Raw genomic sequence first — 14,111 nt, forward strand, 5'->3', positions numbered from 1 at the left:
GCTTAAAACAATACCCATTTATTTTTCTGTTGTGTAAATCAAAAGTCCATGTAAGGACCAAGTAGGCTCACTGCTCAGAGTCTCACAAGGCTGAAATCAAGGTTTTGGTAGGGCTGAGGTGTCATCTGAGGCTTGAGGTCTTCTTCCCAAGATCCTGTGGTCAAAACTGAGGTCAAAAAGAAGTCTAAGACTTAAAATTACATAAAATATATTCTCTGATTCAATGAAATTACAATGAGAAAAAAAACTAACTTAGAAAACTCCACACTTATTTGGAAATTAAGAAATGCTTCTAAATAGCACAGGTCAAATAAAGTATTACAAAGGAAATTAGAAAATATTTTGAACCAAATGTTAACAAAGTTTTTAATGTATCAATTCTTATGGGATATAGGTGACAAAGGGAGATTTACAGCCTTAAATGTATATATATTACAAGGTAAGAAAGATCTAAAATGCATGAGCTAGGATTCAATCTCAAAAAGTTAGAAAAAGAAGTCATGGGATACTATATTACTATTCACAAAGATTCACTAACCCAACTCTGGGCATCAACATCAGGCTTAGCTCTATTTCTTGTTCTAGTCAATGGAATTCATACAGGACTGTGATGTGTCACATCTAGACAAAAGTTTTAAGATTTAACATCTAGTTCACCACACTGTCTCTTTTCCCTCTGCCATGATGACCGTCAGTGTTCTGGACAGTGGCTGTTCTGCCAGCTCAAGTCCCAAGGTACAGATAGTATGGAGAAGAAGCCAGCCAACCCGGACAGAACAGTTAGAGTGACTGAGAAATAAACTATGTCGTAGAAATGCCCGAGGTTTTTTGTTTTTTGTTTTTTGTTTTTTTTTTTCTGGATTGTTATTGCAACATAACCTAACCTGTTCTGACTCTTATAGAAGTCCAAAGGAAGGGGCACCTGTGTGGCACAATCAGTTAAGATTTGACTCTTGGTTTCAGCTCAGGTTGTGATCTCAGGGTTATAGGATTAAGCCCTACATCAGGCTCTGCACTCTGCATGGAGTCTGCTTAGCTTTCTCTCTCCCCTCTCCCTCTGCTCCTTCCCTCTGTGTGTGCTCGCTCGCTCTGTCTCTAATAAATAAATAAATCTTAACAAAGAAAAAGTACCAAAGAAACCTAAATACAGTAAAATAAATGAAATTATAAGGATAACAGCATTAAAGAAATGGAAAAGAATATGCCATAGAAAAGATCAATAAAACCAAAGGCTGGGTCTTTGAAGAGACCAATAAAATTGATACATCCTTGGAAATTATCAAGAAAATTAAAAAGAGAAAAAAACTAAAGAGAGAGAATGTACAAATAACCAGTGCCAGGAATGAAAAAAGCAGATATCACTATACATTCTATAAGCACTAAAAAGATAATAAGAGGATTTTATGAATAATTTTTGTTTAAAATATGAGAAGTTAGATGGAATGAATATAGTTCTAGAAAAATACAACTTACTTAAAATTGATCTAGGAAGAAACAGAAACTTTAAGTACTATAATTTTTAAATAGGTTGAATCAGTACTTTAAAAACTGAATAGCTAAGGGGAAAATAATGCTTACTGTATACAAACACTTTGGAGGATAGCAAATAAATAGTATACATGCCAATTCATTTATATGGATAGCTTAACTATGATACCAAAAGCCAGTGAAGGTAGTTTCAGAAGAGAAATTTAGCCAAATCTCACTCTCGAACACAGATACAAAAATTCTAAGTAAAATATTGTATCAAGCAACATATAAAAAGGAAAATATGTTATAACCAATGTGGCGGACAGTATGATGGCTCCCAAAGACGTTTACATCCGAATCCTCAAAACCTGTGAAAATGTCATCATACGTGGCAAAAGGGACTTGGAAAATGTGACTGAATTAAGGCCTCTGACATGGGCAGATTATCCTGGATAGAGCCCAATTAAGAAGCTTTTCTTAATTTCCATAAGAGTGCTCATAAGAGGAAAGTAGGAGGGTCAGAGTTGGAGAGTTGTGTCCACGGAAGCAGAGATTGGAGTGATTTGCTCTGAAGATGGAGAAAGGGACCACCCTAGAGCTCTAGGAAAACCACAGCTCTGCCAATACCTCGATTTAGCCCTCAAGACCCACTTTGGACTTCTGACCTCAAGAATGGTAAGATAATTAAAGTGTGGTATTTTAAGATACTATGTATTTGGGAATTTGTTACAGAAGCAACAGGAAACAGATACAACTAAGTTGATCTTATTCTAGAAATACAAGGATGTATAGAAAAATAATTAATAAAATTCAACTCCAATCATCATTTAAAAAAAATAAAACTTTTAACCAACTAGGATTAAAAGGATTTTTCTAAATCAGATATCCTTTATCAGACGTTGGAGTAAAATCAACACATTGTACACCAAAAGTTTTATAACACTGTATGTCGTTATACTTCAGTAAGAAGGAGAGACGGGGCACCTGGGTGGTTCAGTCCTTAAGCATCGGCCTTAGGCTCAGGTCAAGGTCCCAGAGTCCTGGGATGGAACCCAGCATCCGGCTTCCTGCTCAGCGGGAAGTCTTCTCCCTCTCTATCTGCCCCTGCTTGTCCTCCCTCTCTTGGAGGACATTTATTTACGTCAAATAAATAAATAAATAAAATCTTAAAAAAAAAAAAAAAAGAGAGAGGGAAAGAAAGAAAGAGGGAAGAGGGAAGTTGGGAATAAGCAATGAAAGTAATTACCATAAAAGAACAAAAGTAACTATCAAAGAAAGCAACGGAGTAATTACCATAAAAAGCCAGCAGTTACATTTAGAAAGAACAGGGTTGTATTTGGGGAGGGATATACTGGGGGCCCTCTGGGATGCTGGTAAAACCATACTTTTTTCCAGATGGATAGTTAATGGAAGTGCTTCATAATAATTATGTTTTATCTACTTTCCTTCAACTGTGTTATTTTTCGCAACAAAATTTTTTTTTTTTTAAGATTTTATTTATTTATTTGACAGAGAGAAATTACAAGTACACTGAGAGGCAGGCAGAGAGAGAGAGAAGGAAGCAGGCTCCCTGCTGAGCAGAGAGCCCAATGCGGGACTCGATCCCAGGACCCTGAGATCATGACCTGAGCCGAAGGCAGCGGCTTAACCCACTGAGCCACCCAGGCGCCCCACAACAAAAATATTTTTAAAAAGGTAGAAAAGAAAGTAAGGGGGCGCCCAGCTGCCTTAGTCCGTGGAGCATATGACTCCTGATCTCAGGGTTGTGAGTTTGGGCCCAGGGTTGGGCGCAAAGATTACTAAACAAACAAACAAACAAAACTTAAAAAAAGAAAGAAGGATTTGAATAGGAGATAGAGCAAAGCAACATTTTAAGGCCTAGAACTGCTATAATCATTGAAGGGCATACACTCAGGTTGGTTTTAGGAGTGGTGGAACTTAAAATTAGACCAGCTAACATGAGCTGAAAGGCTCTGAGGGCTCCTGGGTTGGGCTGACTCCTCACCTCCAAGATAGCAGTATCCAGGCAGAGAACCAGCACGGGCAAAGGCTAGGAGAAAGTATGGGGCCCCACTCTGGGGTGGGTACCCATTGTGGCAGTCCTGCAAAAAGACACAGAAGGCACTGAGGAGAAACAGGAGTCATCTGGGACTGCAGGGAACAGAAAGGACCCAGGGGGTGGGAGGGAAGTCAGTGCACAGAGAAGGTGCTAGTATTGCAAACATGCAATGGAGGAGGGGAGGGGCTAGGAGACATCCCAGGGCTCTCCTCTCCCAGGCCTGAGAAAACTTCTTAATATTCTAAGATTCTAAAATTAATGTCATAAATAATCACTGAGTACCCACTATGCCAAGCATAAAGAATGCATGGTTTTGAAGCTTGCCTTTATATTTTTTTAATTTTAATTTTTTAAAAATTTCATTTATTTATTTGACAGATAGAGAGAGAGCACAAGTAGGCAGAGCGGCAGGCAGAGGGAGAGGGAGAAGCAGTCTCTTTGCTGAGCAGGGAGCCCGATGTGGGACTCGATCCCAGGACCCTGGGATCATGACCTGAGCTGAAAGCAGCCGCTTAACCGACTAAGACACCAAGACACCCCTGAAGCTCGCCTTTATAAGGGCCTTTCCCCTCTCCTAATGGTTACCTGCACTTTTCTGGCAGCTGTCAAAGGGAAAGACTGACCCTACAACCAGCAGAGCTTTCATGGCAACATCCTAGGTTCAGCTGGCCAGTCTACAGTACTAATCGTTAAGATGTGAGACAGCATGGGCCAGAAATGCCATGAGCCAACAACCACCATCATAAGTGAAAGCCGATTTCCAAGTGGAAGGACTGTGGGTCATGGGACTACGGAAGACAGGGCAGGCTCTGTATCCCACATCCAGATGATCTGAGTCCATGAAAGCACTGATAGCTATGAAGAAAAGTTTTCATTATATTCAAATTTAGGGTTTTCAGGGTTTCTGTTGGGAACACAGGGCTCTGGGGGCCCCCGAATAGCAAATACAAGAGTCTGAGAGAAGAGGGGAGTAAGAGTAGGGAGGGGATGTCTCCACCTCTGGATGGTCTAATTACACCCAGCACTATCACAACGAGTATAAATTAGAGCGATCTGATGAAGTGAGGGAATGTGGGAACAATCACACAGAATACTTCTTTACATCAGTACACAGGAAGAATCCAAACCACCTGCACTCAGCCTGCTGTTGACATTGACATGAGTTTTTGAGTGTAGGAAACGCTTGCCTGGGGTGAGAAAAGTTGTAAACAGCTATTGTTTTTTGCAGAAATTTCAAGAAGTAACCTTTTTTTTTTTTAAGTAATCTCGACACCCAATGTGGGACTTGAACTCATAACCCCAAGATCAAGAGTTGCACATTCTACCAACTGAGCCAGTCAGTGCCCCTCAAGAAGTAACCTAACTTTTCTTTTCTTTTCTTTTTCAAGATTTTATTTATTTATTTGAGATAGAGTAGGGGAGAGAGCAAGCAGGGGAGAGAAGCAGAAGAAGAGGGAGAAGCAGGCTCCACGCTGAGCAGGACCACCCTGGGATCATGACCTGAGTCAAAGGCAGATGCTTAACCAGAGGGAACCCCCCAGGTGCCCCAAGAAGCAACCTTTTTGAAGAACTTGGCAACTTTTCAATAGACTACATCTAACCAATCCCAATACCCAGCTATTGTATTGTGATTCTTGCCGAGTCCCAATCAAGCCCCTCATTGGGACTTAAAACAGACCCAACGCTTCATAAATATCCAGATGTGGCTGTCCCAATATAGATGCTACTATGACTAGCCATAGTCATGTTTTCCCTTCCTGTGATCAAAACAAACTCAGCTTTGCACTCTCACAAAGTTGTTTTGTCACTGTTTTCAGGAAGCAGCCTTTGACTATGAGCCCCAGTGAGGACTCCCTGCCATTGTGGTCAAGACCCTGACTCAGAAAGGGTGCTCCTCTCAGGCCCTCAGGCCCCTCATGAGTCTTTTATAGACCATGCCAGGGAGAAATGTAAGTCTTGTCTTGGGCCCGAGCTCCCCAAATACAGGGTCTACTTGTCTCCAGTAACAGGGAAACCCTTTCAGGAATCCTTCAATCATTTGAGCATATTGGAAAATCTTTTCTTCTTAGTCGACCTCTGCCTTATTACTAACAACATGACTCCTTGTCTATTTCCATCCTGCTCATTTTTTATTATGCCTCTGTAAGAGGCAGGGTGACAGGGGCAAGAACAGATATGGATCCCAATAAGTATGTCCCTAACGTGGCCTGGGGACAAATTTTGTCTTGGGCCACTTATGAGAACTTTCCTCAGACTTGTTTTGAGGTTCAGCAAAGATCCACATATTCTATCTGCTAGGAAGTATAAATTCATCGGAGCCCCAGTTGGAGAAGGTTTAGTGTGAGGTTGGGGGCCCTGAGCCACAGGATACACAAGCAAGTCTTGACTGACCATTGCCAGGTTCTCATGGCTCTGTCTCAGTAGAAAACTCAGCCCATGCCTTCCTTGGGCCAGACTTTAGCTTCTTACATGTATTTATGCTACATCCAAATTTGTGCACTTGTCTTTCCAAATAGCATCAGTTCACCTAGGATAATTTAGAATTACAGTGGCCACCATGAGGAAGTTTCAATATAAACAAAGTTATTTACTTGGGAGGTGCCTTAGAATGTAAAGGCAATGTAATTCCAAGCACCCAACGGTCTTCATTATTATCAGCATAAGGAAGCATCTAAATGAAACTGGATTGCAAAATTACTTCCTTAACAGATTGCTTGGCCAAAGCAAAAGAAAAATATGAACAAGTTAAATCTTTTATTTCCCCCCCAAACCCCAAATCAAGCCTACTATCCTCTTCCCCCATGCTGTGCCCTTCCATCTCTTGCTACCCCTCTAACTCTTCCTCTGACCCACTCCCCCTCCTTCCTGGCCAGCCAGGTACCCCAAAGCTCACTTACCTCTTTAAAGTAAACCTCCAGTGGAATAGAGAAAACCTCTTATGATGGATTCTAAGCTCTGATTTCATTCTCAGCTGAAAGCCATTGCCAGAGACTCTGCAGGGCCTAGACAAGAGCGAAACATTGCAGAGGAATTTAGAATCATTTGAGGAACATATAGCCCAGAGCAGCCACATATATCCTGGGTAACTCCTATGTATGACCCTTAGATGGAAGAAGTTCAATGAAAAAATCAGAATGGGAAGACCCCCAGTGGTGACTAAAAAGGCACAGGGAACCGAAGGGGTTTAGAAAAGCTATAGAGTTGTCAGGCTCTTTTGGAGGCTATCCTCTTTCTTTCCTGGAAAAATAGACTGTGCTCTGATTCAGTTGTTCAAGCCAAAAAAGGGGACATGTGATGGAGACCTCAGGGATAGGTTAATACCTATAGACAGCACGCAGGAGTTGATCCTGGAGCAGACGTGATCCTGGTTGCCCTCTTATCCTTTTGTGAATGCACTTGAATGCACTTGAACCAGAAATAGAGGAGCGTTAACATGCAAGCAAAAACTAGAATGGGTCTGCCCCAAGGCCAGACCTCCAAAACCCTGCTGAATATTTTGAAAGAGTTCTAAAACTAAGAAATGAACAATGGAGACATCAGTGAAGGTGTTCAGTTTCTCTTAAACTCACAAGGAAACATTTCTCTGAAAATTAAAGGACAACCTTACAGATGTTTTACTGATATGGACTCAAAAATACCAATCTTAAGCCTGACCACTACTAGGCAACCTTTTCCTTGCAGTCTTCAAATACTCCAGTCACACTTTTATCCTCACCATACCTTCCCCAGCCTCCCCTGCCCCGCCCATAACCATCAGCCTCAAACCTTTAACCAAGGAACACCATACTCATTAACTTAATAGCAAGGGATTTACTGTGTGAATGGAACTGCCATATTAAATATTTTCCCTGATGGTCTCTTCCTTCTGGTCTGGTCCCAGAGGACAGCCCTATTCATAAACAGATCCTGGCTCATTCAGTTAATGATTTATCAGTACTTCTGTGTGTAAATCAAGCAGATTAAACCTCTTTTATCAGTAAAAATTATGATATTCTACTGGAGCTAAACCCATCAAGGTTAATCTCTACCCAAACTTGCATAATAGCCTCTAAAACAAGGTGAGAAAAGAAGGGATAAAACTAATAACCAAGAGCCATAAAGAGAAATGAGTCTCACACCTTGTTCCGGTCTTTGTGACTCTCCTATCCTCTCAGTTGAAAAACCCAGTGGACAGGAATATAGATTCATTTAGGACCCCAGGGCTAGGATCAAACTCAAATTATATTCTATCTTCAACGGCTACAGAGATCATATGTTTTACAGTTGTAGATCTGTGTCGTACTTTCTTTGGTGTCTCCTTATTTTTTAATTTAATTTATTTATTTGACAGAGAGAGAGAGAGAGATCACAAGTAGGCAGAGAGGCAGGCAGAGGGAGAGGGGAAAGCAGGCTTCCTGCCGAGCAGAAAGCCAGATGTGGGGCTCGATCCCAAGACCCTGAGATCATAACCTGAGCCAAAGAGGCTTAACCCACTGAGCCACCCAGGCATCCCATCTCTTAATCTTTTTAAACATTTTATTTAAAAAACAAAAACAAAAACATTTTATTTTTAAGTAATATCTACACTCAACATGAGGCTTGAATCACAACCCCAAGATCAAGAGTCTCACACTCCACCCACCAAGCCAGCCAGGTGCCCCGCTTTGGTGTCTCTTTAAATCAAAAGTTAATACTTGTCTTCACTAGGGAAAATCAAAAATAGTACCTGGGAGACCACTATGCCTCAGTTTACAAGACAAGACATCCCATGGAGGAAAATCCCTTACTCCAGACAATGAGCTGTGCAATGTGTGTCTGGCCAATAACTAAGACAATTATGAGGTTCCTTGGGCCACTGCAGGCAGAACAATCCTAACTTCTCTAAACGGGCATGCCATTAATATGACCTACCCACATCCTTGCTAACCAAACCTTTTCCTTGGGAACCCGAACATAAACAGACATTTTCTGAATTCAGATTAGCTCTTCAGTACCCTCCCATTCTGGGCCTAAATGTCATAAACCTTCAACCTATAAGCACACGAGAGAGATCTCTCCAAGCCCTTAACCTCGTTAGAATCGAGACCCGCTTCTCTTGTGATCCAGTGGCAAGAGCCTCTCCACCTTGTTGAGGGGTAACATCTGAACTGGTAGAGTCTTTTGTCAGCTTGGCTGGTCCTTCATTCACTACCATCTTCATTGCTTCCTAAAATTAGTTACACCTTTCTTGGTAGGTCGATTTACCTCCTGTGAACTCCAAGACTTTCTCTGAGGTGCTAAGACTGTCAGGCAGTCTTAGCTGTGCTAAGACTATCAGTCACTCCAACTCTATTGTAGTAATTTATACAGTAGAGTTTATGTTACTGTTTAAAAAGCATATAATGAATTTCTATTTTCTAACTAGGAAGGTGTACAAAATATATTTTTTGAAAAGTTTCAAAATTGTGTATAAGATGGTGGTGAGGGGACAGGCAAAATGGATGAAGAGAAGTGGGAAATACACACTTTGTTATGGACTGAATAAGTCATGAGAATAAAAGACACAGCATAGGAAATATACTATATACTATCACTTATACTATGATAGTTATGTGTGGTAACAGATGTTAGCTACACTTGTGGTGAGCATAGCATAATCTACAGAGATGTGGGATCACTATATTGTGATATAACAGAAAGTAATGTAACATTGTGTGTAACCTATAAAATTTTTAACTTAAAAATATATGAGTTTATGTACTTTAAACAGACTGGAAAAATATGTTGTATACTGTTGGATATACTAAGGGTTATCACTTCTGTACTACTTATTAAAAAAGAAATCTACTCCAAAGGGGGAGCCTTTTAGAGGGCTGTTCTAGAGGTTGAATAAAATAATACATATAAAGCATTAAGCAAAGAGTCTGGAATATGGTAAAATTTCAGTAAAGGAACGTTATCTCTGTATCTGAAAAAAAAAAAAAAAAAGACTATCAGTCACTCTGTTAAGCAATCAATCCAGCTTCTCCTGATCAGCAAGTTATTTTGATAGCCATTTTGCAGCCCACAAAGCACGACAATCTTTATCAGAATTTGTCCCAAACTCTCATCCGAGAGATTTCAGATTATTAAAAAATAAAAACTAGCACCACACTTTCCACATGCCTTGTAGTTTGGCTAATATTACTAATACAATCATGGCTGCTCTTTGCTCTCATTCCTACGGGCTCTATGCCCCTGAAAAATGCTGGTCACTAGCAGGCTGGGGGCTTATCTCTGCTGGAAAAGAACTACAAAGGGACCAGGAATGTGACTGCACTGTTGAGGACCAGCTCATTGGAAGATCTAACCACGATATTGTGTTCCTCTCTCCCATGCCCCATACTCACACAAATCTTGGTGCATGAGTCAAAGGAAAAAGCGGCAATTCTTCAGTTAGTTTCCCAGAGTCCTGCCACCTGGGAGCAGGGTTGGCAAAGGAAGAGGGAGAAAAAGTGGAGGAGGGGAGGTTTGCTTATTTCTATCAGGGCTGCCTTCCCCTCCTCAACTCTGCTGTCCCCTGCCTGCCCCAGGGCTGACTCTGGGGCACGTCAGACCTGAGGCAGGGTATTCTCAGGGTACCCTCATCCAAAGGACATGCACAGTCTCTCCAACGGAAAGCTGGTTCTGGTGACAAGAAAGGGCAGCCAAAGGCTAACCAGATGCCAGTTAGAGGAGGTGACAGAAATGGGCACGGTGTTTGTGTAAATGGAGTAAACCGGCCTTAAATTCCAACTGCCAGGGCTGTCCTTGTTTTCCTTTGTCTATTTCCGGGCCCCTGGGAGTTCAGAACAGACTGCAGGTGCTCAGAGCAGCAGCTAAGTCAGAAAACGCTGTGCCCCAGCAAGGAATGGAGCTGCCTTTGGAACCTGGATTGGAGGGTGTCCAACCAACAGGGCTTTGTGGGGGGGGGGGGGAGCAGAAGATTGGCCTTCAACAGGTAATCCCAGATAGCAAAGAGCCGAGGGGATGACTAAATCGCCAGGACCCTGGGCTCTGCTGGACAGAAACCTTACCACAGTTAGAGAGGTCCTGATGCGCGAAATACTGGAGTCTCCTGACACCAAAATGGTCAAGCCTACTCCCGGGATCATGCGTCAGACAGTGGCAAAGCTCTCCACCTTGAGCCGGAAGGTGGACTCCTCTAACTCTTAGGAGTCTGTACTATACTTAAAAGCTTGCCCTGACTTTGACTTTGGAGTCTTCGGTCTGCACTATGCAATATGTCTGTCACTTACATACGGGGAGCTTTTTGGTGTCGCTGTGATTTCCTGCATCATGGCCTCAATCCTCACACTGTACGGCAAGCAGCCCCAAACGCGGGCCCCTCCTAACCAGAGCCCTTCTCCTTCAGGCCACCCTGTAATCCTTCGAACTTCTTAGTACCCCACGGGCGCCAGGCTAAGCCCTGCCGCGAGTTTTGATTACAGTCTTCAGACAGCAGAATTAAGAAAGAAATACCAAGCTGGAAAACAGCTTAACAGTTTAACGCCTTTAAGAACTCCAGGGTAACAGGAGTCCGCAGAGGACAGGCCAACCAGGTCGTGCGAGGTAATCAGGTTGGAAAGAGGAACTCCGCTGTTAAAAAAGAAAATGAAAAGTCACTCAGAGTGTAGACACCCAGAGAGTCGACGAACTCCGAACGGCCTATTGCGCTCCGCGTCTCCAGCGCGAGCATCCCCGGGAACCCGGAGCGGGGCGGAGGTGGCGCGCAGGGCCGCGCGTCCCAGCAACGCCGGCTCCCGGGGAGGCACACTCTCGCAGGCAGGGGCGACGGGCCGGCCGGCCTCTCCCCGGATTTGTGACGTGTCGGGGGCAGCGCCGGTGACGAGGCCACCACACAAAGCCGGGGCGGGGGGTCCCCAGGCCAAGGGCCCCGATGGGATGGGGAGGGGGCGGGGAGCGAGGCGCCCCTGGGCGCCGGGGCCCCGCGCAGTATTAAAGTGAGCGCGGAGTCGGCGGCGTCGGGGGCCTGGCGGTGGCGGCGGGGCGGCCGCGAGCGCTCGTCGCGCGCCTGGCTGCTGTGGCCGCGCTGGCCGCCGGCGCGCCCGGCTCGCCGAGGCCGGGCCACGCCCCCGCGGAGGTGGAGCAGCGGCCAGGGGCGGGTCCGCAGCTGGCGGCGTCCGGGCCCGGGGCGGGGGCTGTGGCAGCAGCTGCAGCAGCGGCGGCGGCAGCAGCGCCAGGAGCTGCTGCAGCAGAGGCGGAGGCTGCTCCTGGACGCGTCCGGGCCGCGCAGCCGGAGCCCCAGCCCGGAGGCACCGGGCGGTGCGCTGGGTGCTGCTGCTGCTGCCACTGCCCGCCGGCAGCCGCCAGGGCCCCCGCTGCCGCCTGGGCCCCGGCCGCCTCCCGCGCCCCCGCCGTCCCCGCCCGCGTGTGCGCCCCAGCCTGGACGCCGCCCCCGGCCGGGTCTCCACTTCTCGGCCGCGCCTCCCATGACAGCGCCCGCGCGAAGATGGCTGCGAAGGGCGCGCACGGCTCCCACCTGAAGGTGGAGAGCGAGCTGGAGCGCTGCCGCGCCGAGGGCCATTGGGACCGCATGCCCGAGCTGGTCCGGCAGCTGCAGACGCTCGTTGTGCCCGGCGGCGGAGGCAACCGGCGAACCAGCCCGAGCGCCGCGTTCACCTCGCTGGACACCGGTGAGTGAGGGAGGGGGCTGGCTCCCGAGCGCCCCGCGCGCAAAGTGCGCCGCCGCCTCCAGGAAGCGGGCCCGACTGCTCCCCTGCCGCGACGGCCGCCTTCGGTATTACCCTTCCTGTAGTGCTGGTTTTAGGAGCAACAAGAGTAACGAGAAAGGTTCTTATGCCCCAGGAGAAAAATCACATGCAGGTTTGGGCGCTTTGGGGGAGAGAGAGAAACGGCTCTCGCTCCCTGCTCTTTGGGATCCTGTGGGCAGCTCCGCCTGCTGTGAAATGGTGGTATCTGCGCGGATCAGCTCAGAGCAAGGGCTGGACTCCTAACGCCGTCCCTCCACCCCGCACCCGGTCCCTAAACTCCTTCAGGTGAAGGCTATCCGTCTCTCTTCTTGGCCTCACCTCCTGCCCCAACCTCCGAATCCAGTTGACAACAGTGCTCTGTCCACAGCAGACAGGGCTGCGTTGGCGAGAGTGCCAGGGTGGGGTGGTGAAGTGGGGAAGAGGCCGGCTAAGCCTCAGTTTCCTCATCTGCGGTCGGGCTCGGGACCCATCTAGCCCTAGCACTCCGTGACTTTGGCAGTAGGGCTGGTTTGGCTGGGCTGGGCTCTTACACTGGGGCGGGAAAGCACCCCGATGTGGCAGTCAGGGGTAATACCCCGCCCCAGTCTCCAGCCTCAAATTCTGTTCCTGGTGCCCACAGCTCAGACTGGAGCGCCCTCCGCCTGCTCTCTTCGTGCACCACCACTTTAGAGCCTTGTGGAAGGAGGCAGGGAGTCAATGAATGCAGATATGAAGAGGTTTAAAGACTGCCCAGCCTGTGGAATAATAATAATAGTAGGAGTCATAGCTAACACTTACCCAGCACTCACTGTGTGCCAGGCACTGTCCTACTAAGCATTTCAGTCAACTCATTAATTCTTCCCAACAAACCCATGAAGAAGGCACTCTTGTTTGCCTTACTTACAGATAATGGAGACAGAGGCTCTGAGAAATTAAATAACTTGATCATCTAGCCAATAAGTGGTAGAAGCAGGATTCGAGTCTAGGCTTCTGAGTATATCCTTTTAACCACTGGCACTGTAACCTCTTAATGATGTGTAGCACAAAATCCCAGTGAGAGGAGTTGCCAAAAGGGATGGGGAGGCAGCGAGGTCACCAGAGGGCAATGTGTGGTAGATGGCGGAGCTCAGAGGAAAAGGAATTTTTGGGAAGCAGCAGAATGTGTGCTGGCCTCAGCCTGGGGTTGGGAAAGGCAAAGTGTGTTTGCCCAATGAGGAGAAGGATAGAAAGATGCTGAGGGGGCTAGTGACAGAGACAGTCAGTCAGTTTGGGGCTTTGAGATCAAGCTGAGCATGCCAATGAGGAGCGAGGTAGTGGTGTGGGCTTCTGAGTGTGGAAAGGAAATGGACCTATACAAAGAGCACTGGGGTCTGGGTGAGTTAAGGGAATTTGAGTAAGGTTGGCCTCACAGAGAAACAGGCTGGGCCAACACAGGAACTTGACCTCTTCAAGTTCATATGGGTCTGTATCTCCTAAACTGCTTTCTAGAGGTCTCAAGGAGATTACATAGTTAATTGGTATTCCAAGAAGAAAGAACTTAGGGAGGCCAAAAAGTAAAGAAACTGGACCTAATAGATTCAAGAGTGTTAAACAGATTTATTTTTTAACTGCAGGACTTTTCAGAACCTTTATTTTTATTTATTTATTTGTTTTTGAAAAGATTGATTTATCTATTTGACAGAGAGAGAGAGAGACAGACAGTGAGAGAGGGAATACAATAAGGGGAAGGGGGAGAGGGAGAAGCAGGTTTCAGGTGGAGCAGGGAACCTGATGTGGGGCTCCATCCTAGGACTCTGGGATCATGACCTGAGCCTAAGGCAGACGCTTAACAATTGAGCCACCCGGGTGCCCCTTTATTTATTTATTTATTTTAACAAAGATTTTAGTTACTT

General features: G+C 45.9%; 1 protein-coding gene and 1 long non-coding RNA gene across 3 annotated transcripts in view; one reads left to right on the forward strand and one right to left on the reverse strand.

Annotated features, from left to right (window-relative positions):
* LOC132021615 (uncharacterized) lies at nt 1-12,548 on the reverse strand. Of its 2 annotated transcripts, none has more exons than XR_009405417.1 (7): nt 12,274-12,548; nt 10,765-11,104; nt 9,877-9,945; nt 6,851-6,934; nt 6,427-6,531; nt 3,476-3,572; nt 1-166 (listed from the first exon to the last, which is right to left on the reverse strand). It is a non-coding gene; the product is annotated as an uncharacterized LOC132021615 (long non-coding RNA). The 2 variants fall into 2 exon arrangements; XR_009405416.1 differs by having other exon boundaries at nt 10,543-11,104.
* The window catches only part of TTC7A (tetratricopeptide repeat domain 7A), a 114,129-nt gene continuing 111,665 nt past the window's right edge, over nt 11,648-14,111 (forward strand). Inside the window, exon 1 of the mRNA XM_059406246.1 lies at nt 11,648-12,162. Coding sequence (XP_059262229.1) covers nt 11,979-12,162 — 184 coding nt within the window. The 5' untranslated portion in view covers nt 11,648-11,978. The remainder of the gene's footprint in view (nt 12,163-14,111) is intronic.

The sequence above is a fragment of the Mustela nigripes genome, chromosome 7 (assembly GCF_022355385.1).
Source record: "Mustela nigripes isolate SB6536 chromosome 7, MUSNIG.SB6536, whole genome shotgun sequence".
NCBI classification, from domain to species: domain Eukaryota; kingdom Metazoa; phylum Chordata; class Mammalia; order Carnivora; family Mustelidae; genus Mustela; species Mustela nigripes.